The 27,150-nt window shown below is 37.5% G+C and overlaps 1 protein-coding gene across 2 annotated transcripts in view; it reads left to right on the forward strand.

The window, feature by feature from the left end:
- The window catches only part of LOC145686693 (uncharacterized), a 51,782-nt gene extending 29,235 nt beyond the window's left edge, over positions 1-22,547 (forward strand). For both annotated transcript variants that reach the window (XM_081760241.1, XM_081760240.1), the window contains exons 7-10: positions 1,823-1,924; positions 6,609-6,733; positions 10,150-10,331; positions 18,685-22,547. In XM_081760241.1, the coding sequence (XP_081616367.1) occupies positions 1,823-1,924; positions 6,609-6,733; positions 10,150-10,331; positions 18,685-19,022 (747 nt within the window). In that variant the 3' untranslated portion in view covers positions 19,023-22,547. The remainder of the gene's footprint in view (positions 1-1,822; positions 1,925-6,608; positions 6,734-10,149; positions 10,332-18,684) is intronic.
- Positions 22,548-27,150: the final 4,603 nt, after the last annotated feature.

Below are 27,150 nucleotides of genomic sequence, written 5' to 3' on the forward strand. Positions count from 1 at the left end.
CTATATATTATCACAGTTATTTTCATGTGGCCCCCCAAAGTGAGTATGAAACACTAATATTAGCTACGTAAAGTTGTCCGTCCAGCTAAAAAACTATTTCACTAACTGAAATTTGGTATATTTACTAATAGATGTTATAGGATGCATATATAATATTTAAAAAGACACAAGCTTTGAAACGGCTGATGCTAAAAATATTAAATGCAGGGATACTAGGATAAAGTATGTTTGTATTTTTAAATATGAAACTTGCTAGCTAAACTCTTGAATGGACATAGTTAAAAGGACATACTTTACTCGTCCTTTTACTCGTACTTTCGTAATTTTTATCAAATGGCGAATTTATCCTTTCCTTCAAGAAGTGGGTATATTTGAAAGTCAGGTTTGGGAGTTGCAAGACTCGTTTGCGAAAGCTTGTATTAAGTAAGCTACGAATAGCGATTTTTTTTTTTTTTTTTTTTTTTTTTTTTTTTAAGATGGATTCTTCCTTGTAGAGCTTCAGTAGACGATTCCGTTCGAATGGGACGGATCTTGCCGAATAGTAAATGATGCAACAAGTGTAGTCCGCATGAAATATGAGATTCTTATACCTAGATATATTATATAAGTTAGTGATCAAGAAAAGTAACTTAACCCTTTTGACTGAGTTGAGTCTCAGTGAATTCCCAACGTAAAAGCTATTCTTGTATGATTGAATGCGTTCGACAGAGTGGTGATTTTTTTGTCTAAGCGATAAGAGTTGAAAGCGAGAATAGGTGTGTCAGAATTTTGAATAAGATGTCGTTGAAATTTGAACGTAGATATCCTCGCCTGATCAAATACATTAGGTAGAGTAGTGAGATATTGGAATTAGAAGTTAAGAGGGATTTAAGGAACAAAAGGTCTGGTTCGTGGTTACTAGGGATACAATTTTGGGGTTAAAAGTGAAAGGAAGAAATTTGCACCAAAGGCGAGGGCACTAGCCGTTAGACTATCTATGAGCTGATACAGCGTCTGTCTCTTTAAGTGTCGCTTTTCGTAATGAAGTAACCATTGTGCGCAGTCTCTTGTTCGAATCCAGTAGAATTAGTTCGGTACGAACTCGAGGGGTAGTTTAAAAGTGAAATGAAATCTTTCAGTTTAACGTCCAACGTTTATGCCCTCTAGGCTAAGGGAGACGATGATTAAAGCAAGTGAATGATGATGGAAGAATTGGTGGAATGAGAAAGTGAGAAGAAACGGGAGTATTCGGAGAAAACCCACGGGCGCAATGTTTTCCACCACAAATTTACTTGGTCAGGGATCGAACCAGGGACCGCACGCACTAGAGGTAAAAGCTCTACCATTGAGTCACCGTGCCCCTCCAGAGAAGTAGTTAAAAAAAATGAAATGAAATCTTTGAGTTTTACGTCCCACAGTTATGCCGGTTAGGCTAAAGGAGACAATGATGATGAGAAATTAATGAAATGGTGGAATGAAGAAAGTGGAAGGAATCGGGAGAATCCCGGGAAAACCCACGAGCACGGTGTTTGTCCACCACAAAGTACACACGGCGCGAGCCGGGATCGAACCAGGGACCTTAAACACCGGAGGTGAACACTCTACCACTGAGCCACCACAGAAGTAATTCAAATCCGACGTTGCGCAGTAGGTACCATCTCATATAGTCGCGGTGCTAAATATGGAGGTCAGTCTTCAGTCAGTTAATTAGTTGTGCTTTTTAATCATGTTATCATTCTTATACTTTTCACTAAAAGGGAAGTGGGCCAGTAAAAACAGTGTTTGTTGTATTAGTTGTATAATATGTCAGTAATGTTGTATATGAATGTATATTAAATTACAGGCAGAGAAGATGGAAGTTTATCGCAAATGGAAACAAGAACAGGAAACAGACCGTAGCGAGCATTGGAATAAAAATCTTAGAACTTACAAAACAGAAGTCACAGTAAGTACTCCAAATAAGATTTTATTTATTTCTCTTTATTTTGCATGTCGAGGTTGCGGAAACTTCAAGAGTAAGAGGGAGGAAAAGACAGACAGGAAATAAATAAAATACGAAAGGCAAAAAATCTCATATAATAGCAAGTTCAATAGTTCATTGGTTCAGGAATGTAAACAAACCAAGAGCTGCAACTCAAGAAATGTGTCCTTGAGTGTGATATGGCTCAGCCGTTGCTATATGGTTAGCGTTAGCATACGTCCAATTTCAGCTGGTCGTAGCGCCGAAAGGAAGAATTTCTGTATCCAAGTTAGCGTACACTTTTTTGCTTTATCTCGATGTCAGGAATCACCTCCTAAACATTGTCTGTGTTATTTAGGAACACCCTGTATATTAGGTACCCCAAAACGTTCTGGTGGATTTTTCCTACAAAGGGTAAGGCTCTCCATGTAAGCAAATGTAACTTCTTCCAAAACTCGGGGAGAATATAGACACACGATGGTAGAATTCAACCGAAATGTCAAACAAGTCTTCCCTCCAGAGTTGTTTAATGACTCAAACAAATGGTAAGCTGATGGTGTGATATCCGGGCAGAATGGAAGGTATATGAGCTTTTCCCAGTCAAGTCTCATAATAGTGTCAGGGGTTCAGCATATAGCTTCGCGTTGTTATGAAGCATGTCTCTGCGATTCACAAGTAATGGGTGCTTGGTTTCAGTTTTTCATACAGACGTTCCAAAGCTGCGAGAATCCAGTTCCATTGCTCGTTTGGCCAGGTAGCAGCAGTTCGTGATTCACGATACGCCGAGCAGTCCACCAAATGCAGAGCAGAACTTTCTGTTAACGCAGCATTGGCTTTGGTTGGTGCCACCAGTAATGACAGCATCATGGAGTCTCGTGAAAACACTTAATTCTCATCACACGCCAACCCTTTGCGCAGAAGCATCTTTTCCCAGACAAGACAAAGAAAAACACATGCATTTTCTCGTGTCACATTCTACTCACGTATGACCACTTTATACCGTTTCCCAAACAGGTGAAGTTCAACATAACGCATAACGATGTTGCGAATATATATATCTTTTTTCATCTATTGCTTGCGAAATTACAGTACTTTACTTCTTAAGTAGCTTAAAGCGACTATGATAAAAGAAACAGTTGTTTCCTTGTTAAACCTGTACCAGTGTTGGGAAGTAACGTAACGCAAGTAACGCGTTACTTGTAACGCGTTACTTTTTAAGTAACGTTTCCCAGTAACGCGTTACATTTTTTCCAAAGTAACTGTAACGGTAACGCGTTACAAATTTTTGAGTAACGTGCCTAGTTTGCGTTACTTTTTCCGCGTTACATTTCGGATGAGTAACTATAATGTATGTATATTTTTTTTTTTCGGAAACGAATGTTTCTTTCCTGTAAGTGAATTTCTCAGAATGAAACAATCGAGCATGAACTGCGTATGTCAGTGACCGACAGTCACAGACACACAGAGAAACAGATATGTTCGTAGTGCCACTTGCTGTTTTTTGAAGATGAGAACAGCCTTAGGGAAATCACGTGTACTGATTGCAAGCACCTGGAAGATTTTGTCGTAGATTTTGACAGCTAAAATCAATACATTCAGTGAGTGAACTAGGAGTGAAATGATACCGGTAGTCTATTTTACTTTGATTGGTGGTGTTTATATAAAGATGGAGAACGAAAATATTTTACCGTTCGAACATTTGAAAGAACACTTTTCTTAAGAGCGAGGATGATGGTGGGCAGAATTTAAAAGTAATGTGTCTGAAGTTTCCCGGCAAAAAATATTTATCAACAACTAGGGTGCCATAATTAACGATTTACAATAAGAGGTTAATATGAATAAACTCTGTTCTGATGAGCAGGTCTACTTTATTACTAGAAAATAGTTTGCTGATGGTATGTAATATTGGAGTTCTTTCAGATCAGTTTGCTTATCCTACAGTCCAGTTGATTATAGAGTAGTGTAATGTTCATCTATATTCTTTATTTTTAATTTTACATAACAACATTGTTATTATTATATAATTAGTTTAGTAGAAATATTAATAAGCAACCATTTTTTCTAACGCATAGGGATGAGCACGAGTCAAGCTAAAACTCGACTCGACTCGAATTCAAGTCGAGTTTCGAGTCAAGTCAAGGGTAATATCCTCGAGTCGAGTTCCAAGCCGATTCAGTTTTTCGCGTCGAGTATCGAGTCCAGTCGAGTTTGATAAATAGCTCGTTCGTTTTAAGTCGTCTTGAAATCGTGGCCTGATTACACTGGAAAACGAAAGCCATGAGAAATGTAAGCTAAACAGCAATATGGAATACTTTCAGTGTTGCCTACGAGAGGGGACACTGCTCGCATCTCGTCTCGTCTCGATAGCGAGACCACAAGAGATTTTTTTATAACAAGCTCAGCTCGGCTCGGCTCATCTGAGAAGGTGTCTCGAGCGGGCTCACTTGGGGTGAACCATCGGCTCGAGCTTGCTTGGTAGGGATGAGCAATTTGCTCGGTTTAGCTCAACTGAGCCGAGGGCTGTAGCCGAGTTGATTGAGTGAGCTGTTGGCTCGGCTCACTTCTCGGTTCGGGTCGATAGTGAATGAGCTGTGAGCCGAGCTGCTCGAGTCCTTGACAATTCTAAACCGGGGCCGAGCAGTTTTGAAGATATTTGGCCAATGCCCTATAACTTTTAACAACGTTTGGCTCGAGCCCGAATACTCAACCTAGACCCTCAAACCAAATTCAGAAGCTCGTGAACAATGTCCATGACTCCTAGACTTCACGACTACCGAGGTTGGCAATCAACTAGTTTTTTAGTATTCAAATACAAACCGCCTATCTTTCATTTTTATATACAGTGTTGTTATAATAATAATAATAATAATAATAATAATAATAATAATAATAATAATAATAATAATAATAATAATAATAATAATAATTATTATTATTATTATTATTATTATTATTATTATTATTATTATTATTATTATTATTATTATTATTATTAATAATATAAGTTGTAGTAGTAGTAGTGTCATTGATAATAATTATACTGTCTATGCATATACTTGAAGAATGTACTCGAAACTACACACCGGATTTGGCTCGAGTCGACTCGAAACTCGACTCCAATTCGAGTTGAGTTGGAGGAAATTTTCCGAGTCGAGTTCTCGGGTTGAGCTCAGAGATGTCTGTTTCTAGTCGAATCGAGTGTCAAAGAAAACTCACTCGTGTCCATCCCTACGAGTAACGCAGAATGGCGTTTTATCAATGTTACATTATATGAAAATGTTCATATATCAAGTAAAAATTTGTCCTTGCATTTACATAAAGCGATTCATAACGTGCAATAATAATAATAATAATAATAATAATAATAATAATAATAATAATAATAATAATAATAATAGTAATAATAATAATAATAATAGCGGTAGTAATATTAGTACGGAAAATTGAAGTCATTTTTTTTCACATTTTTAAAGTCTCGGACCTAAAAGTAACGCGTTAGTAACGCGTTACTTTCGAAGTAAAGTAACAGTTACTTTTTTGGGGCAAGTAACGCGTTACTAACGCGTTACATTTTAAGAGAAAGTAAAGTAACTTGTAACGCGTTACATTTTTACAAGTAACTTACCCAACACTGACCTGTACTTATAGTATAAATGCAGGTTTTACAACGTACTTAATGTTGTAGTATATACGCAATATCTAGTGGTACGTATAACCACCGTTTTCTTGTGAAGTATCAGCTTTAATTTCATTTTATTACAAGGTCTTGATTTTCTTCCAAATTTATTAATCAATTAGAGTGTCTTTAAGATGATTCTATTGTGGTAGATCACAGTCAAACATATTCTTAATTCCATTCATATTGTTCGTCGTCATTATTAAACAATTTTGAAAAGAATTAATTTATGCCATTGTTAGCGTTCGAAACATTGAACATCTGGTTTGCATAATTCTTCTAGTTTATCTTAGAATTCCACATACGTGCTTTTTGTGCCCCCACAATGAAGGCACGTGTTTAGGTCTGCGTTTTGTCTCATTCATCTTCGCACTCATCACAAAATATTTTCTCTAGTACAATATTTTCATTTAAGGATTAGAGCGTTTCTATTTCAAGTGTCCCCCTTCTGGTGCTGCTGTCGATGTGTGTTTTCCCGTACCTCTGTCGAAAGAGGAGGGACAAATGCTGCGGCCAAGATCTTTCAATTGTTGGATGCGGAAGCGTTGTCACAATGAATTATTTCACGGACATCGCTGTGCTCTGTCTTGTTAGCCATTCTAAGTAGCCTACGATCTTCACTCGTCAAGACCAAGTGACTGAATGACAAATTGGCAACACATTTCACTTCTTTTCCCAAAGCAAAGAGAGGGTTTCATCCGTCAGAGGAGGCGGGGATGGATCCGAAGTATGTTTCGCATATTTTCCGAGGACACACCTGAAATAGACAGGCTCTAGCAATAGATTTTTTTGAACATGATTCTGCTTACGAATAAATGTACAGGAAAAACTGGAAAGAGATGTGAATAGATCTTTCTTTTTGCGTAACTTTGCATTGATAATTAAAAAGTAATGGAATAAATTAGAAAGGAATGGAAAATAAAATATTGTTATATCATAGAATGTTTAAAAAAAAAATTAAATATTAATATAATTTTTTCTCGCTTTGCGTAGGAATTAACAGAAAAAGTTAAAGAATTGGAAAGCCAGTTGGAAAATGCGAGAAAGACAGTACTTCCCGATGATGTTGGTAGATCATCGCCAGTTATGTGGTTCCAGTCCATGTTAGATAAAGCGGAGTAAGTATTTATTTCTGAATGTTCTTGAGATTTGCTGTATGTTGAAGGTTACAACAATACCGTGCTAACGTGCATGAACCAGTTGGCTTTTTAGTGCAAATTTCGATTGAGGAAGGTTAATGGTTTGTCGCGTTATAAAATCTGGGATTACAGTACCTACTATGAGGGTCGTTCACTTTAAAACTAAAATTTAATTTTTGAACAGTAAAGTGACAAAGTTTTGATTAATAATAAACATTTATTTTTCATCGTAATCTTCTCGACTTAAATTATGTCTTTTATTGCTACTGAATACTAAAGAGGCTGATTCGTTTCCAAACTCCAAATTGAAGTTGATGCTTACCTAAGATACTTCAATTTGCCACAATTGATCATGTTTGATGTGATGGCCATCTGTGTGGACCATTGCAAGACATTGCATTTTCCACTGCAACACTTTTCATTGCAACTGTACCAGGGATACAGTGTTCCAAAGTCATTTATTGTGCGAATCCGACGATATGGAAAGCACCGTTTGAGAATCTCAAAAGCAGAGTAATCCATGGGACTAATACTTGGACTCTTGACGGTAATATCCTCGACTTGGATATCAGTTGCTGCTGCAATATGTTGGTAGAAGGCCAAGATGTTTCTGCTATGTGACTTGAAGCTTTGTTATTTCATCTGTGTAAATTTAGGATAAGACATGTTCTTCGTAATAACTAGCATTGATTTTTTACTTTTTTATCTTATGAATCTTGAGCTCTTCTCTGTAGCAAAAGTCAGTAATAACCATATAAGCTTGTGAGAAATCTCTTTGCATTGACTCACATCGGTCTTTTTCATGAAAACTTCTGTAGGGAAGATGGACTGAATTTTTCCATAGTTACTTAGATAGATCCATACTTCCACTGTCACAAATTTTCAGCAGTCAGCAGCTGGGTGGCGCTTAAACAGCTTCTGTCCTTACTTTTTCGCTCTGCGATATACTTTGGTGTTAATGCATGCATACTGACCTCGCAGAGAGTTTGCGGCCTCAATTTGTGATAGATTGCATAATTTACTGTTGATTGCGTCACATGTAATGCTTGGCAACAACACGCTAGATAATAGATAATAGATTTTAACAGACCCCCATGTCCTGGGTCTTCTTAAATACAGGTCGTATGTTTCACTCTGACCCCCTCTTTGGATGTGATTTCGTTGGTGACAGGGTTGTGGAGGAGGTTACTAGGCATAATGTTTAATTATAACACTAACAATGGCCGTCATACTTTTCGACACTGTTCTACTATTCAGGAAATGCCAGAGTTTGCACGACGCATCCTCCCAAAAAGCGATTTTGTACGGCAACATTTTGCCCACAGCAACGTATTGTCTCTTCTGCACAACAGTTGAGAGACTGATACACGAGTGCCCGCAGTTTTGTTTCTCTGTGAAACTCGGTTTGACAAGTGTCTACTAATGATGGCCACAACGTTCCGGTTCCTCACGGAACCGGCTCTTGGAGATCTGGTTTTGAGAACCGGTTCCAGACTTGGTTCCGGAACCGATTCCAGACCTGGATTCAAAAGCCCCCGCCCCCCAAAGACCCGTAAAGGAGGCACAAAGTTCATCTTCAAAACACTGCAAAGAGGACCACACGCTTGTGCCCCCCAGAAAAACCTTTTTGGTCCACCAGTGGGTGTTTAGCCAAATGAGTTTGCCAGTTTGCGTGTTCAGCCAATGAGTTTGCTAGTTGCTAGTTACCCAGTTTGTTTAGCCAAATGAGACAAACGGCCGCCTGCCTGTCGCTTCCATCATTCTAGCACACTGTTCAGAGCCTGCCAGCAGCTCGGGTTTAGCGTAGAGATGACCACAATGTTCCGGTTCTGGCAGAAACCGGTTCTTGGAGACCCGGTTTTTAGATCCGGTTCAGGAATAGGTTCCAGACCTGGATCCAAAAAACCCTGTTCCAGACCTGGATCCGAAAACCCAATTCAGGAACCGGATCTTCTAGAACCGGATCCGTTCAGAGCCGAAAACTGATTCCGGCCATCCGTAGTGTCTACAAGTTGTTCGGATGAAAACAGATCAGCCTCTGTAATGCGTTAATATCAACAGATAGACGGATTTGTGTTGATACCTGACCATTGTGACACATACGTATTTTAAGTCTATCTACTTACGTTTGTTCTTCCATTCCATGCTTGATCTCTTTGAGCGAATCATGAAATTCTTGATGGGCACGGTAGCTCAATGGTAGAGCGCTTACCTTTGATGCGTGAGGTCCCTGGTTTGATCCCCGGCCAAGTAAGTTTGTCGAAGACAACATAGTGTCCGTGGGTTTTCTCGGGGTACTCTCGTTTCCTTCCTCAATCTCAATTCACCAATTTTTCCATCGTCATTCACTTGTCCTAATCATCCGTTTGTCTTAGCCTAAATGGCATAATCGCGGTACATTAAACTGAAAGGAAAGGTTCATTTTCCTTTTACGTTAGTAATCTGTATTATGACATGGATCTATCATCACATATGGGCACATATCTCACTGAACATTACTGACTTTACCAGAAATTTTCTTTCTTGTTTAAAATGATCACACAGTTCTGAACGAATCGAACTCTCTCTTTCTGTTAAGGATAACTCAGTTGTCTCGAAACCCACCTCGCGGATATCCATTTCCAATACTCATGGATATATTCTCTTTTACTTGACGAACTATCGCTTAAGATGAGGTACGCTACACTTCGAATATGGATATCATTCACTCTTGTGATATTTGAACCGCTTCCATCCTCGTTATTCACAAAGTTTCAGAAACGTCTTTTGACATCTGGGAATATTTCCACCACATCCCATACAAAAACTGCAATAGTAGCTCATGTATATTTTTCCGTGTTTTATAACTATACTTAAACCTTATTCATTGGGTAGCAAGTTTTCGGACACACACTACAAGAAAAAGTTTAAAATACCCGTTGTCAATAGTTTTTAAAGTCTACTATTTATTATTATTATTAATATTATTATTATTATTATTATTAATAATAATAATAATAATAATAATAATAATCCCATGACGAAATTAGACACCTATTGGGCGTACTCAAATTATCAGAACGAAGAACCTTATTTGATTTGAAACTTCTTCATAATGTTTTGATGGGCAATTTACCATTAATAGGTGTTGTAAATCTTTATATTCCTAACATGTCAATAAGAAATTTCAAAGTTTTTAAATGTAATCTTATTCTTGTAGATATCCCAGTATACAAATGCTTGACAACTTCTAACAATTAGTTACTCACATATTGTTGATATTTTTACTACTAATTTTCTTTCTATTCAGAGGCCATTTTATTACCTATCATTTGTTATAAATTTTATTATCTTTTGTATGTATTGTTTGATTGTCTTGTCCCGCAATTTCATAAATTGTGTTTTGTATTTCTCAGCAAAGAAATAAAATCATTACAAGAAGAAGCTCATAAACAGCGGTTGAAATTGTTGTTGGAAAGTGACAAATTGTTCGATGCCGAATGCACGGTAAGGAAAATGAAAGCCGAGAATAATGCCCTGCGCGCAGAAATTCTCAAATTGCAGATCCGGTTGGAGAAGAAGGAACAAGAGAAAATATGTAAGTACATTGTAGTAGTTCTAATCACAATTAACAAAACACTTGTGTAAATTAGCTCTCCCCGCCGGTCTAATGGCTAGCGAGTGCGCCTTTGGTGCACGTTGTCCCGGGTTCATTTCCCTGTGGAAGAGCACAAAAAATTTAATTTCACTGTCTCCTTTAGTCTTCGCCAGGAATAAAGCTTGAGTGTCCAGGACCTATTTCCAGTCGATGCTTACCTGTTCACAACTTTTCGAGATGTAAATCTCTAAAATGTACACCTAGGAACATTTAACACTTGAAAGCTCCCGCGTGGCTATCTGGTTAGCGTACGTGCCTTTTGCACTTGAGATCCGGGTTCGATTCCCGGTCGGAGCTCATGTGGCTCGGATCCCATGTTAAGCTGTAGGTCCACGTCTCATACAATCTCGCTGCTGAAAACGCTAACGCATATCCAGTCCAACTTATCACTTCAATTGTTTACCTTTTTTTCTCTCTCTCTTTTGTATTTGGACGTACTTCGTCCTTTATTTAATACATCGTTTAAGATTGGAAAGCTCTTAACTATCCTACCCCTTTTTAATCATCGTGTTTTAGCCTTAATAATTTTTATGTTACTACGTGTTACTAGAAGCGCTTCGGTGATTATCTTCGCAAACAAAGTGTTTGGACATGGTAAAATACACGAGGTGTGTTCAAAAAGTATCGCATCTTTGGTTGGCAAAAATTCATTTATTGATTTGGAAATTCAAAAAACTAATCCCCTTTCAAGTAATCGCCTTGTTAATGCACACACTTCTCCCAGCGCTCCCGCCATTGTTGGAAACACTTCTGGAACGCAGTTTTTGGAATGGTGAGCAACTGTGCCGTCGCATACCGCATGATGTCTCCTCTTGATTCAAATCGGGTTTCTTTTAGTGGCAGTTTCAGCTTGGGAAATAATCAAAAGTCACACGGAGCCATGTCAGGTGAGTAGGAAGCCTGACAACACACAGGAATGTTGTGTTTGGCGATAAAAGCACGGGCGTCTCTGGCGGGAGGGAGGACGAGGGGGACGCGTCCCCCCAATATTTTGAAGTACATAATATTCAGTATTTTATTCTAATTTAATTTATTTACTAACGACAGAATATCATATAAATAATAATAATTATATTTATTTGGAATATAATATTCAGGCTGTGAGAGGATTATAATCGAGTTCTTGATATACCTTAGGGGGTCCGTGAGGGTAAGCAGAAAGGTAACAAATGGAATCGAAGATAATAAACATGTTGGGCTAGGTAGTTCCATTTAAATCACTTTCGTTGATGTCCCCCCCCCCCCTCTTAAATTTTACATGCCAAAGACGCCAGTGGATAAAAACCTGAATCAAATTTCCCGGATACTTTCCTTATGCCCAAATTCACGTTCAAAATTGAATGTACCGATCCGATTGAATGGCTTCCCGTTTGGGTATCGCCAAGCTTTTGGATAAATTTGATGTAATATTGCTGCCCAAGTTTTTCTGTCATTTTACAAGAAACTGAAATCCGACGACCTCTCACTACACGTCTTCATTCGTTCGCCGTCTGCCAGCAACTGACGATTTTTTCAGCCGGGAAAAAAATCACGACTGCGCATGAGTGTCCCCTCTGTATCTACATTGAAGAAAGTCTCCCCAGCTTCATTGATTTACGCGGGAAAAATTAGGTTCACTACTTTTTGAACACACCTCGTATATATAAATGAAGTATAAATCCAATTATAATTCTAAGCATAGTGCTAATCGTAATAGAAAGACACATTCTCTTCCTTGACTCAATCGAGTTCGATAATTAGTAATTGCGAAGTTAAATATTGAGACGATTTTCCGCAAATTTGAACATTGCGATTTGCTCAAATAAGTTATATATATATTTAGTAAACTCATATTCTGAAGTGTTTAATGTAGAATAGGGGTTCTTAGCCTTTTGCAGTGGCGTACTGTCAAAGCATATTAATTAGCACTATAAGTCATTCGTACCAGTAACAGCGGCTCGCGTACGACAGATTGAGAAATCTTGATCTTTAACAAGTGAAAATAAAGTAGGCCGAAGAAGACAGAGGACGATTAGGAAGTATATAATTTGAGAGAATTGTGGAAATAAACGGCGACTGGCCTAGATTATCGTAGGCTGGCATTAAACACGCGTCCCAAACATCGTGAGTGAGCACTTTACTACTGAACTAGCATTTCGTTTTCAATTATAATAAATAAGCAGAACTCTCCGTATCTTTAGTATGCGTACTGAGAATGCAAGCAATAATAAAATCTTAATTCTCTGGGTGTGGGTAAATGTTATTTCTTCAATAACATGGCTCGTCGTGTTCCTGACTATAAGACCCATAGGAATTTCGAGGTGAACTAGGTTTCTCTTCAGATTCAAGTAAAACATGTTTAAGCGATGAAAAACCTTGGGTAGATGTCTTAGAATTCGAGCATAAGTTGGCAAATTTGAAATTCAATATGGCGTCCACGAAAACAAAGTTGTATTTTTTTCTGAAACTGGAATATCTCATCATATAATGATATTAGAAATTTCGTTTGTATGGAAAATTGAAGAGAATGGATAGTGTAAGAAAAGTTGGTAAGGTACTTACATGGTGCAGCCATTTCTAAATATGACGGCCACATTTTAGAACATAATCAGAGTTTTACAACAGTGTCAGTATCTCTTCTCTGTATTTAAATTGAACGCAATTAAAAGTTTTAGTACCTCAAGGTGTTATGTTTGATACTAAATTAAAGAAGGTGAAGCCAACTTGCTCTTGCTGTTCAGGGGACGTTTTAATGGTGATATCTATACTTTACTCTAAGATCTTAATGGTGAGATCTATATTCTTAAGGACTGCATAGATGTTCAATGGTGCAACAATCTATAGTAAATAAAACTTTATCAAGACTGTTTGGTTTTGGATTTCTTACAATCCTGTGTGAAGAAATATTTTTTTCGGTCTTGTTGAAAGTATCTAATTAAAGAATGTGATAAAATTTGGTTACATATTTTCGTCTGCATAAATTGTATTACAGTTCATAAATGTTCCTGGCTATTACAAATCATTTCGCATTTACAGAAGGTTGTGACCCAAACAATGTCTTTGTAGGACAGCTGTTGCCAGTACAGGTAAGAATAAGATCTGGTAATTCATTAATGCTATTGTCCGGTGTGAACGATGAGTCATCAACATTGAATGTCCATCCAAAATCCGTTGGATAGAAAGGTTCTTCTGTGTTATCACTATAGAGTACGAGTATACCATGTAAAAAGAGTTTTCAGCTGACATTGTAATGACAAGCTGGTGTAAGGTAATCCCTGTAAGCTATGAAGACTGCTTAGATTCATAATTTCAAATTGAAGTGTGTCAAATGTTTTAGACTCTGAGCCTGGTTTTATAACCCTCACTAAATATTGTAAGGTATCCAACCATGTGCTATATGTCAACAAAGTAGACTATAATTCACTTGGTGTCACATGACACCGAAGAAGACGTCATCTAAACTAGCCCCGGTGCTGAAAGAAACCCAAAAATTCGCCTTAAAAGAAGGAACAGCGAACACCTTAGTGCCAGTCTATTCCAAGATTGACTGCATACCACCTCTCCTACTCTGTTCGGCTGCATCTGAGCAACACCCGTGGAGCATCTAAGTAACACCCGGACCAGATAAATTGAAAAGGAAGGAATTAGTTTTGGTCTCTCAGACCCAAAACTAACTCCTTGATTGGTGTTAAAGTAGTTTCAAAATATCCTGCCAAAACCACGTGTCAAAATTTTTTTGACCAGAAACTGCAGAAGTTCTTTAGCGACGGGAATATGGTGTTACCGGAAAAATGGCAGAAGATCATCGGACAAAATGGTGTATATGTTGTTTTAAAATGTTACTTTCAGATAACAATAAATGTCTTCTCAATTTTGACCCCCAAAAGATCAATATTTTTTTTAGACAACCTAATAGGTAATTCTATCAAATATTTGAAACATTGGAAGAATATCGCTTAGTCTTTGCAGATAAAAATTCAATCTCCCTGTCAGCTTTTATGAAGTTGTTTAAAATACTCATTATATATAAGAACCCCTCAAGGAATTGGCACTGTTCAGATTTCCAAATTTACTCTTGAGTGAAACACCTAAGATTTCCAATGCTTCATTTGATAATAAAATCAACTCTTTAAACTTGGTTTGTGCCTCTCCTGTTGTTGTTTGATTCATAGCAGTAAGCTACTCGTGTAGGTAACTTGAAATCGATTTGAAAAGTACCAAAAATGCTTTCCACTTAATCCACTCTATGATATCTGCTGACATTAACATTTCTTTGAGTGCCCTACATAATTGCTCCCTTGTAGGACAATAGGCTTTAAATAATTACCTTACATATACAGGGTGGGCACAAAATCACTTCCGCAAAACATATATAATTAAAACATGTTGAGGAAAGTAAATTTGTGCCCATTCTTTATATACATTTGAGGGAGAAACATATTTTTTATGACTATCCTCGTAAATAGACGAGGTGTGGCAATTAAATAACGAGACTGGTGTCATAAATGTGATGTATTGCAAAGAAAGTAACAATTGACTGTTATCCCCTTCAATATACTCCCCTCCTCTATCTATACACCGCTGCATACGTGTCTTCCATTGTTCAAAGCAATGCTGCAGGTCATCAGATGTTCAACAACTCTGTTCAACAGCACGATACACTGTTCAACAACTCTGCCGTTTTTCGGGCGCGGTGGCTCAGTGGTAGAGCATTCACCTCTGGTGCTTGGGGTCCCTGGTTCGATCCCAGCTCACGCCGTGTGGACTTTGTGGTGGAAAAACACCGTGCTCGTGGGTTTTCTCGGGGTTCTCCCGTTTCCTCCCACTTTCTTGATTTCACCATTTCATTCATTTCTCATTGTCACCGTCTCCTTTAGCCTAACCGGCATAACCATGGGACGTAAAACTTAAAAGATTTCATTTCATTTCATTTTTCTGCCGTTTCTTGTTTCACCTTTTCCACAGACTGAAAATGTGTTCCCTTCAATGCATTTTTCACTTTTGGGAATAGATAAAAGTCACAGGGAGCCAGGTCTGGGGAATACGGAGGATGGTCGAGCACAGGAATGCGCTTGACTACTAAAAACTGCTTCACAGAAAGGGCATTATGAGCAGGCGCATTGTCTTGGTGGAGGATCCATGCATCGTTCTTCCACAAATCCGGTCTCTTCTTCCTTATTCTTTCCCTCAGCTTGATTAGGACTTCTTTGTAGTAGGTCTGATTCACCGTTTGACCCTGAGGCACCCATTCAGTCATGATGATACCCCTGATATCGAAAAAAGAGAATGAGCATTGCTTTCACTTTCGACTTGCTCTTTTTTAATACGATATGGGAGTTTTCCAGTGCATGGATTGACGCTTAGTCTCGGGGTCATACTGGAAAATCCATGTTTCATCACATGTTATGACACATGTTAGCAAGTCTGGTTCTGCTTTGAGTCGTTCCATGACGTCACAGCAAATGGTCTTTCGAATATGTTTTTGTTTCTGAGAGAGGTTTTTCGGGACAATTTTTGCACAAACTTTTGTCATGTTTAAATTGTCATGCAAAATTTGTCTTACTGTCTCTTCGTTAATGTTCGTCATGCTTGCGATCATCCGAATGCTCAGACGTCTGTCTTTCCGCAAAAGTTCATTAATTTTTTGAACATTTTCATCCGTTCTTGAACTCAAAGGGCGGCCGGATCGTTCATCATCTTCAACTTCTTCCCTACCTTCTGAAAATCGTTTGTGCCATTCGAAAACTCGCGCGCGTGACATAGCATTATCACCATACACCTCTTTTAACATTGCACAACATTATGTCGGTGTTTTGTTTAATTCCACTAGAAATTTGATGTTAATGAGCTGCTCAACTGTACTGTTCACCATGATTCCGGCACTACTACAGAACACTGTCCTCTTCATGCAAGCCTGCAAAGAAAAGAAAAGCTTGCAGAATCATGAAACAAACTTTGGCTGCTCATAAGGTTCAAATCAACAAAACATCATTAGCTACCTCCCCTCCCCCCCCCCCCCGATCATGCGCGACAGGAGGTGGGCAGTCTCGTTATATAATTGCCACACCTCGTATATTCACAAATTTTTCCAACCTCCCAGACAAAATGTTACTACACTTTTCTACAGCATCATGTTGTGTAAATCCATAATTATTCCACCCCCTTACGTTGGTACATCTGAACGGGAATTTCGTTCGTTATTTCTAAAACAGCGTCAGTTCATATTAAACAACAGAAGTCCAGAAAAGGTGTGATGAATAAATTAAGGCAGACTTGTTGCACTACTGAACGCGTATAACAGAAGTGGCGTGTTGTAATTTATGAGTAAGTTGCTGTATGTCTTAAGCGTTCTTCTGAGATATACTATTTATGCAGAAAATATTGCGATAGGTTGACTTCATCTTCCTTAATTTAATCTCGAATGTAAGACCATGAACTACTAAAACTTCACTAACTTTGTGGAATTTAAAGATAGAGAAAAGCTATTGATATTGTTGGATAGCTCTGATTATGATCTATCACTTCTATTTCACATTTGTTTTCGATATCTGTTATGTTTCATAGTTGTTTTCCATGGAATGATAAAAGTGTGCGAAGAAAACTGAAATGTCAAAAATATGGCTGTTATATTTAAAAGTGGCAGCACCGTGTAAGAACCAACTTTTCTTACTTACAGTATCATTATATAATGAAAAATTCTTGTTTCAGAAAAAATTATATTTTTGCGTGAACGCTGTATTGAATTTCAAATTTGCCAACTTACGCCCGAATTGCAAGATTACTACCTAGGATTTTTCAACGCTTAGACATCTCTTTCTTGGATGTGAAGAGAAACCTAGTAAACGTCGAAATTCTTACGGGTCTTACGACCAGGGCCTGTATTAGACTAAATTCTCAAGAAACTGTAATGCCTATAAATTATAATTATTCCCAAGTATATATGGTGTATGCCTGTTCAGGAAGCGGACTGCGTAGTATGATGATTAACACCAACACGGCACGTCGGACTTCCGGGTTCGACGTCCGGCCCAGTCTCACACTTTGAATTTTCATTAATTAAATGAAGAAAACCTTCCTTCATCCACATGTACTACAGTTTGTGGACAATCATCTCATATAATATATTTACGCTTTGTTATTGTGTTTAATCTATTTAGATTCAAGAAATGATGTTTTTAGTCGTTGGTCGTAAAGTTGTTGAAGACGGAATATTTTGAAATGATTCAGACCAAATCCATGAGCGAATTTGCATTATGATGCTACTAGGTGCTATCCAGAATTTTCGGGAATGGTGCTGCCATCTGGAAAGTAGTAGTAGAGCTTTGCACCGATACGTGGCAAGACTGGCATATCTCGTGAGTGAGAGTGCACACTTTCATGCAGCTGGGTTGGTGTGTTGAGTTTCCATAGCACTTTTCATGATATTCTGTGTGTGGTGATTTTACGATGGATCCGAGAATAGAACAGGGCGTGTGTATCAAATTCTGTGCGAATCTCGGGAAAAGTGCTACGGAGACCTTTGCAATGGTTCAACAAGTGTTTGGGGAACACAGCATGAGACGTTCGTGTGTGTTTGAGTGGCATGCTCGGTTCAGGGCCGGCCGTATAGACATCGAAGACAATGCCCACACTGGAAGACCCGTTAGCCGCACAACGCCAGACATTGTTGCCAAACTTCAACAATTGGTTCGTGAGGATTGATGTCGAACCTTCACGACCTTGCTGATGAAGTGGGAATTAGTTACGGGAACATGCAAACGAATTTTGACTTGAATTGGGCATGCATCGTGTCGCCGCAAAATTTGTGCCAAGGATCTTGACTGCTGCCAGAAGGCACAGCATTTGGCAGTTTGCACGGAGCTTTATCAGACCGCATCTGATCATCCAACCTTCTTGTCACTGAAAAGCAAATTGAAAGGCCGTCGGTTCGACACACTTGAGAGCATTCAAGCATCGCTGGCGGTGCTAAACACTCTCAAAGAACAGGACTTCCAGGATACGTTTGGCCAATGACAAAATCGCTGGGACCGGTGTCTTCGTGCGGAAGGGAACTACTTCGAGGCTGATTGCGGTCATTAGTCCAAAAGTACATTTTTCACCAGATGGCAGCATCAGTCCCGAATATTTTGGATAGCATCTCGTATTTTGATAGCGAAAGCATGCGTAATTTTATGTGGATGTTTAGAATTATTTCGTGCATAACATACCGTCCATAGGTGTTTTTTTATTCTGAAAAAAAGCACTTTATACACGCATAAATACTTTAAGCATCTAAAAAAAATAAATTAAAGTGTACTGTATGTTTTGTTTTTAGGCGCTGCTGAAGAGAATAACTGTGAGGATAAACGTGAGCGTGAACCATCAGAACAAATTCTCAGGAAGGGAACCAAGAAATTGCGTATCAATGACAATGTCCAAGTTCATGTATTGGAAGATTTGTCATGTCGTTCTGAAACCAACACGAACATTGACATACAGAAATTAAACTCTAAGACCACTGATGATGAAAACATTTGCATTGAAAATAGCAACAAAGAGAACATTTGTAACAGCAATATCAATATTGATGGCAAAGAGAGGAGCAAAAGGTCAAAGAAAACGTATCCAATGCTGTTCGTATCGTCAGAAGGAGTTTGCACGGAGTATGTGTAGAAGAGAAAAATATTGACTGTATTGAATGAACAGATGAGGCCTCTCTTAATGTCTATATTTGTAATTTTATATTTTTCTATTATTATAACTTGTATGAAATCTTTAAAAAGATTGTAGAGTTTATTGCAAGTTTAAATTTTGGTGTGGTTTGGTAACTACGCGAGTCATGTCCAAAACGAAAATGGAGCTTGGTAGTCCCTCCAAATGGCTTTTTTTTGTCATATTCCCATGTAGAATTGTATCAAATCAGACAGTTGATTTCAAAGCATAGCATTCTTAATTTCAGGATATATATTTGAAACAATTAATTTATTCCATATTCTTACCACTTCGTTTAAATACCAAAGCCAGAAAACGATTCTTACCAGTAGCTGAAGGATTTAACAGTGTTCTACAAGTGCACTTCTTTTGCGAAGGTTGTGGTGAGGACGTTATGTTTTGAAATGAACTGCATTTCTGGATGTGAGTATATGAGTATAGAGCCTTTATAGGGAAAATTAGGCTAGATTCAATTTCCTTTGAACATGTCTACATTAAAAAAAATAAAAAAATCTATTAGAGTAACAATTGTATTTATAGTCACAAATATATGTATATTTTTGATAGTGTGCCATATGAAGGTAAGAAATAGCTTCGATTAGTCTTCAAGGTTTTTCACATTCTTCTGTTGTATGATAGCGTTATTTTAATTTACTCAACAAGAATTTTATAAATGTATATTTTTAGATTATTGTAGTCCATTTTTAAGGAATAATGGGAGAGCAAAATTTAGCGAAGAAAAGTGATTCCTGTATCTTAACTGAAATCACAGAAGCTGAATTTCTATATTTCGTTTGTAAAAATGTTTTATTGTCTGTTGTTTGAGGTAAAATTAGTAATTCGTGATCAGAACGCTGTTTTTATATAATAATTGAAGCGCTTAGAGGATAAAGGTGTTATGTTACAGGTTTTCGAAACGTTGAATTCTGGTGGGTCATGCATGTGCTATATGTTAGTCATGCTACATAACACATCATTTAGTGAGTCCTCATCCCAGTGAAGAGATTTACAAATGATGGAGGGTGTATGTTAACAGACATAGTTGTGAAAGTCAATTTTCCCTACATGTACAATTTGTTACATACCACCTTTATCCTCTAACTGCTTCAATGATAGAAGAGGTGCATTAATGATTGAACTTTTATCATGAAAACCTATGAACTAATGGTTGTGGAATTTACCTATTTCTACCTCGGATATTAGCTGCATTTATTGATTTAAAGGATTTTTTTTTTCTTCTTTCTTGACCACTATCACAGAATATATGTCTGATAAGTATATTTGGCTACACTGCTAATATTAAGATAAATTTATTTAAAAGTGCGGAAAAGAAAGTCATAATTGGTTTAACACAAGTACATTAATTTTTATTCGTAGAGCAAACTTGAAGGACTAATATCTTTGGGAATACTTATGGTAGCAGAAATGTTCAATTTTATACCCTATTTCATTAAGAATAGAAGACAGTGTCTTTATTCTTTCTGCCGTCTTAATAATTAAGACGATGTAAGATATGGAAAGTGCAAAAGTTGTGTTACACATGAAGTAAATTGTGAAGTGTCTGTACAAGTAATTAATAGTTAAATCACTTAAGTTGTAAAATATTCTAGAACTTAACTTCCTAGTAGAACATGGTAGTATGGTCAATTAACTTACTACTAGGATTTTGAGTTTTGGCGATTTGTGATCATTGCATGACATTTACCAGTATCGATATAAAGTTTTCTTATGTTTAGTTTTGAAAATAAGATTAACATTTTATGAAGATATTAGCTGAACATGTGCTCTTTACACAGCGCATCATTCACATATGAGCATGAGTCTCCTTTGTCATTCTTCACATCTATACATGTCCCTTTATAGACACAAGTGGTAAAAATCGGCAAGGGTTACCATAAAGGAGAGATTTTTTTCAATATCTTACACCATTTGCAAGATTTGACTCAACTTCCGGTTGGAGTTTCTAGTTCATGTATGATCAGTGTTTTCTTCTTGCATGCGGTATGAAATAAGCAAATACATTAAACGCACAATTAATTATAATATCAGTGATGTATGTTGTTCATTGGGCAAAACACTCCAAATAATAAAGATTCAAATGGTTATCCTTCGTTTTTCATTATCGTTTGTCCATGAAACAAACAACTGAGAAACATACAATTCCTGTATACAACTATGTGGTGTAGGAATGTGTAATTCATAAAATATGATGCTTTACTTTATAAAAATTTCAACACTCAGTGTATCAAAAAAAAAAAAAAAAGTAATAAAGAAATAACGGCCATTTTTTAAATATTCAATTAGAACTGACCAATCTCCACAAAATTTGCAATCGATCAGTGTAAACGGCATCTTTCTAGAGCCTATGGTATCTGAGAACTCACTGTCGAAAGGATTGGCCAAAAACAAACTTTTCTTGACCACAAACATATAAACCTAGTATTTTAATATATACTAGCTTAACCTGCGTTCTCTACACAGCACATCATTCGCATATGAGCATAAATCTCCTCCTCATTCCTCACAACATATGTACATGTCCCTTTACAGACAAAAGTGAAAGACGTATTGATAAAAAATCGGCAAGGGGTATCATAAAGGGGAGATTTTTCTATTATTTTTTCTCAATATCTCGCACCGTTCGCAAGATTTGAGCCTACTTCCGGTTGGAGTTTCTAATTCATGTATGACCAGTGTTTTCTTTCCTCTTGCATGCAGTATGCAATAAGCAAATACATTACATATACAATTAATTATGTCAGCAACTTATATATGGTGTTCATTGGGCAAAACACTCAAAAAATAAAGATTTAGCTTAGACTCTAGAAATGGTTATCCTTCCTTTTTCATTATTACTTGGCCATGAAACAAACCCCTGAGATATATATACAACCCCAATATACAATAATGTGGTGTTCGAATGTATAACGCATAGGATATGATGCTTTAGTTTTTTTGTTTTTTTTAATTTTAAACGCTTCCAGTGTACCCTAAAAATGTAATAAAAAAATAATGGCCATGTTTTTAAATATTCAATTAGAACTGGACAATCCACGCAAAATTTCCAATCGAACAGTGAAAACGTCATCTTTCTAGAGCCTGTAGTTTCCGAGATCTCACTGTGGAAAGGATTGACCACAAACATATAAACGTCCTCAACATATAGTTTAAAAGAACTCGGAAGATGGAAGCATAATTCACATGCATTGATTTCAGAGAAGGCTTATTAAAATACAAAGGCTTTGAACAATAATTTTGTATCATAAACTTTATGTAAAAGATATAGTTAACTAATTTAGACTATTTAAAGTACAAATACTTAAAATGTTTGTCTCTGTTAAACGTGAAATCACACATAACCGTAAATGAAAGACTTGAAAGCTAAAGTTATAGGTTGGAGCTCAGGCGCTCTTAATTGCTATTGTAGCATTTCAATTAATAAATAGGTGACATGTTTAAGAAACTTTTTTTTTTTTTTTTTTTTTTTTTTTTAACTAAATATTATGTGAAAAGTGGAGGATTCTCCCCTTTTGTTTTTCTAGGTCCGAATTCAAACTACAAAAGTAAAAATATTATATTGGAGCCGGACATGGGACTCGAAACTCGGGGTTACCGCGTTAGTGAGCTCACTACTACGCTACCACTCACCTTGGAAGTTGGCGCTCTGCCGTTTAGAATACATGACTGTACCACAACTTCTTCCTATTTGGACAACAGTGTTTGTATATTGGCGAACGCCTATAACAATTAACTGAGATATTGTATGAGTTCTAGACCAAGTAACTTATACCATATCCTCTATAATATAAATATGTAACGTTAATTATATATATATATCTTCTGTTACATGACATTCCCTGATTCCAAATGTATATATTAAATATTTATAGAGTTCACGAGATTATCATGAATCATATAACACAGTTATTCACTTTTGAATATATATATATTCACTTTTAACATATATCGTGTTTGGCACATTAAAATATACATTCAGTCTTTACAAGATGGCTCTTCGTTCTATCTTTCTTAGTTACCGTAACAACGACATCAAACAGATAAACAAGTTATCATAGCAACGAAATTAAGAAATATTTCTATATGATACAAATATTAAAATTATTTCTTTATATTTTTCTTCTTCTTCTTCTTAATTACTTGTGCCTTTAAAATAGCACTTTTGCCCGTAAATATAAACAATACTTAGTAAGTACATACAAATTATACATTATCATTGTAAATTTAATGAAATTCAATGAATGTGGCAACGCCAGGGATAGAACTCAATTTCGGGTTTACCGTGTCACTGCGCTTAGGACCGGCCTCAAGAGTGCAAGGGCTGTTGGTCGTGCTTGGTTTCGTTAACGTCAATAGTAATCATTAGAGACACAAGTTTTTCGCAATGCGCAATAAAACGAAATGCGTCAGAATTAAGTAATTTTCAGTTTCTTGACGTTTTATGATATTCTGTGTGTATTTTCATTGGTTTCCGTTGCGCGATAAAACGCGAAATTGGCAGTTTTGCGCGAAATTTCTATGAATACGCGAGATAATGCAAAATTTTAAAAATACGTTTCATTAATTTAAAAACGCTAGTTTTCCGCTGACGGAACGGTAGAACGCGGTATGAACGGTGAATGTGGGTGATTCGGTTACGGCTATAGTGAACGTGTTGCGCGTTAGCTGTCAACGTCGCAGCTGGATGGGGAGTTTCAAAGTGACGATTGTGTGAAGTTTGTTGTAAATGCAGTTACATATGTGTGACTGCCAACAAGCAATGCGAATTGTGAGTTTTTTCAAGTATGGACTGATGATAAGTGACAAACGTACAACATTGAAAGAGGAAAATGTGGAAACATGTAACATGCTTATGTTTAATGCTTAATTGTAACTTGTGCGTATATGTTTTCAGAAGACAGCAAAACTTTTCTACTGTTAGTCAGTTTAGTTACTGTTTTTCCTTCAGTTTGATTTAAAAATATATATAATTTCTATAAGTGGAATTTACAATGTCAATGTGAAAAATTGAGTTTATTTTGTTCTTCGACAATTAATAGTTTATTTTTGCAGTGTTCTATAAATAAAAGGAACAATTGTAAAAAACGTTAGGAAATATCTTTTCCACAAGAGCTACAAAATGTGAAACTTTATTTGGAAAATGCGACAAAACGCGAAATTTTCAAATTCTTAGTGCGAAAAACTCGTGCCCCTAGTACTCATTAACCAAGGTTATAGCCCAATGTTATCCAAATAAACTTTCACTTACGAAACACTGTCCTTTCCGAATCTCCTTCCGCAATACCATCTTAGTCTTATTCTTTACAGAGACTCATGAATTTTGCTTTTCTTATATTTACTTCATTGCCAAAACTTGTCTACATGCCTTAGCCAATTAATAAAAACAAGTTGTTTGTTATTTTAATGCTTCATGTAGAAGCCTTTAACTGACCTGTTTCAAATAGTTAGGGTCTGTTTCATAAAAGGTACAGTTCTTGTAATACTAGTTTAGAACTTGTGAAAAAAAAAAAGAAAAAAGAAAGAAAAGAAAGTTTACAACTCTATGTATTATAGCTACATGTGGATTGTATCAATTGATTTTTTACTATTTTACTGTTGTTGCTGTTTCGTAATAAATAACTTGTAGAAAGCAATAATAAATTTGAAGCAATATATTTTTTGATGTTTGATTCATGTTTTATTCTACATCTATTCCGCTGGCATTTCGAAAAATTAAACGACTTTTGTTGTTGGAGCTCTTAAAACATGCTTTAGTATGAAATGAAGTACAGTACTTCCGTTTTCATTATGAACTTTTTATCCATTGCTTCTAGCCTAAGGAGTACTATCATGAGACATTGAAGATTTCTGGTGTTTATGCATATTTGACTAGCTTAAGCCAGCACGTGCATGCATTCATTCATGATATATAGCAATAGGTTACATACTGTAAAACTCTGTCCCATATAGGTTGTAGGTAGAGCAAGGTTGGTTAAATGAGTGTCCGGAATCGATTTCCACTACTTTTTAAGTAAAATCCACTAATATTTACAATAGTATTCACAAATATTAAATTTATACTTTTTCTAAGACAAGGTCTGGGTAAGTACGGGAGCGTGCTACGTGAGGGTTTATAGCAACCGCTCTACTCCACTGCAAGTTGAGGGGAGTTGAGATTCAATTAATAACTATCTATTGTAATGTTTGCTTTACTTAAATTACCATCCTATAAAATAAACATCACAGACTCCACTGCAAGTCTGGCCGGGCTAAGGAAGGATTCTCCCGCTGCTCCAGTGCAAGCAGCAAAAAGAGGATAGGGAAGGTACCTCCTAGACTCCACTGCAAGTCTATACAGGGGACACCAGAAAACAAAAGAACTTCTGGTTACGTCTCATTATATAGGCGTCCTAGCGGCGGTTGCGCTGCTACTCCGATGTCATCATGTGCTTCGTAGGAGGGGCCAGAGGTCCGTCGTCTGCTGTTTATAATAAATCCACATGATGCATAATACACTGTCGTAAAACCATGTGATGGTGTTTGTAAACACAAGCGCAGAGTATTGTTTATATGCAATATCACGTGGATATTACAATATACATCCTAGATATGTTTAGAAAGGTGATGCTTCCTTGTTTTATATATATATATATATATATATACAGATGGTGATCAGAAAAATAGGAACACCTGTAATTGGCAACACGTCAGATGTATGGGTTGGCAGTGGTGTCGTGGCGCCCGCAGAGCCGGACCGCTGGTGGTGGTGTGTTAGGTCGGTCTTCATACTACGTCAGGCGCAGTGGAACACCAGTGTCCAGTGGCTGCAGCAGACGGAGTTAGTGTAAAATGGGAGACCTCTCAGATTTTCAAAGAGGGCAAATTGTTGGTTCACGGTTATGTGGAGTGAGTGTGACGGCAGTGGCTACTGTGTTAGTTGTGTCGCGTGAGACAGTGCTGAAGGTGATGCCGGCCTACACAACACACGGGAAAACCACATCGGGGAAGCGGAACAGTGGGCGGAAGAAAATCATGAGTGACAGGTCACGCCGGGTATTAAAGCGCATTGTCACGCAGAACCGTCGTGCCACTGCGGAGCAAGTGACGGAGGAACTCAATCAGCACCCCACCCTGTTTCGACAATCACAGTCCGCCGCGAATTACATGACATGAACTTACAGGGTCGTGTTGCACGGGCCAAACCGCTCATCAGGGACCATAACGCTTTCGCACGCCGCAAATGGTGCCGCGACCATGCAACTTGGACCGTTGAGAACTGGAAACGTGTGATATGGTTGGATGAGTCATCCTTCACCCTATTCCCAACCACGGGCCGTGTTTATGTGTGGAGAATGCCCAAAGAAGTTTATGATCTGCAGTGTCTCCGCCCAACTGTGAAACATGGCGGCGGCTCGGTGATGCTGTGGGCCGCCATATCATGGTTTTCATTGGGTCCTGTGGTCACACTTAGCGGACGAATCACTGCCAACGATTATGTCGCAATTTTAGAAGACCACTTGCATCCTATGGTCCGGATGTTGTTCCCGGACAATGACGCCATCTTCCAGGATGATAATGCACCCATTCAGACAGCTGGCGTTGTTGCAGCGTGGTTTGAGGTACATTGGGATGAAGTTCAACACCAATCCCCAGATCTCAACATAATTTAACATCTGTGGTCCGTCTTGGAAACACTACTCCGGCGACGATTTCCACCTCCATCCTCTGTCACAGAACTGGCCGATGCCCTGCACGAGGAATGGTGTAAAATTCCACTTGCTACCATTCACGGCCTCTATGCCTCCATCCCACGTCGCATCAAGGCTGTTCTGAAGGCGAAAGGTGGCCCGACACCATATTAATCTGGTAAGTTGCAATTTCGTTCAGGTGTTTCCATTTTTCTGATCACCATCTGTATATATATATAACACGCAGTGAAACTAGGTTTTACAGAAAATTCTGACTTACATAAGTGACTAAATTACGTAAACATACGGTTATGTCTACTGGTTCGATAAATATGAGGCCTAATGCAGCTGATGCCCAAATTAATGAAGTGTGGGGTTTCTTAATTAAAAATGAAACATTATCA

Source organism: Thermobia domestica, chromosome 5 (genome assembly GCF_964235325.1).
Source record: "Thermobia domestica chromosome 5, izTheDome1.hap1.1, whole genome shotgun sequence".
NCBI lineage: Eukaryota > Metazoa > Arthropoda > Insecta > Zygentoma > Lepismatidae > Thermobia > Thermobia domestica.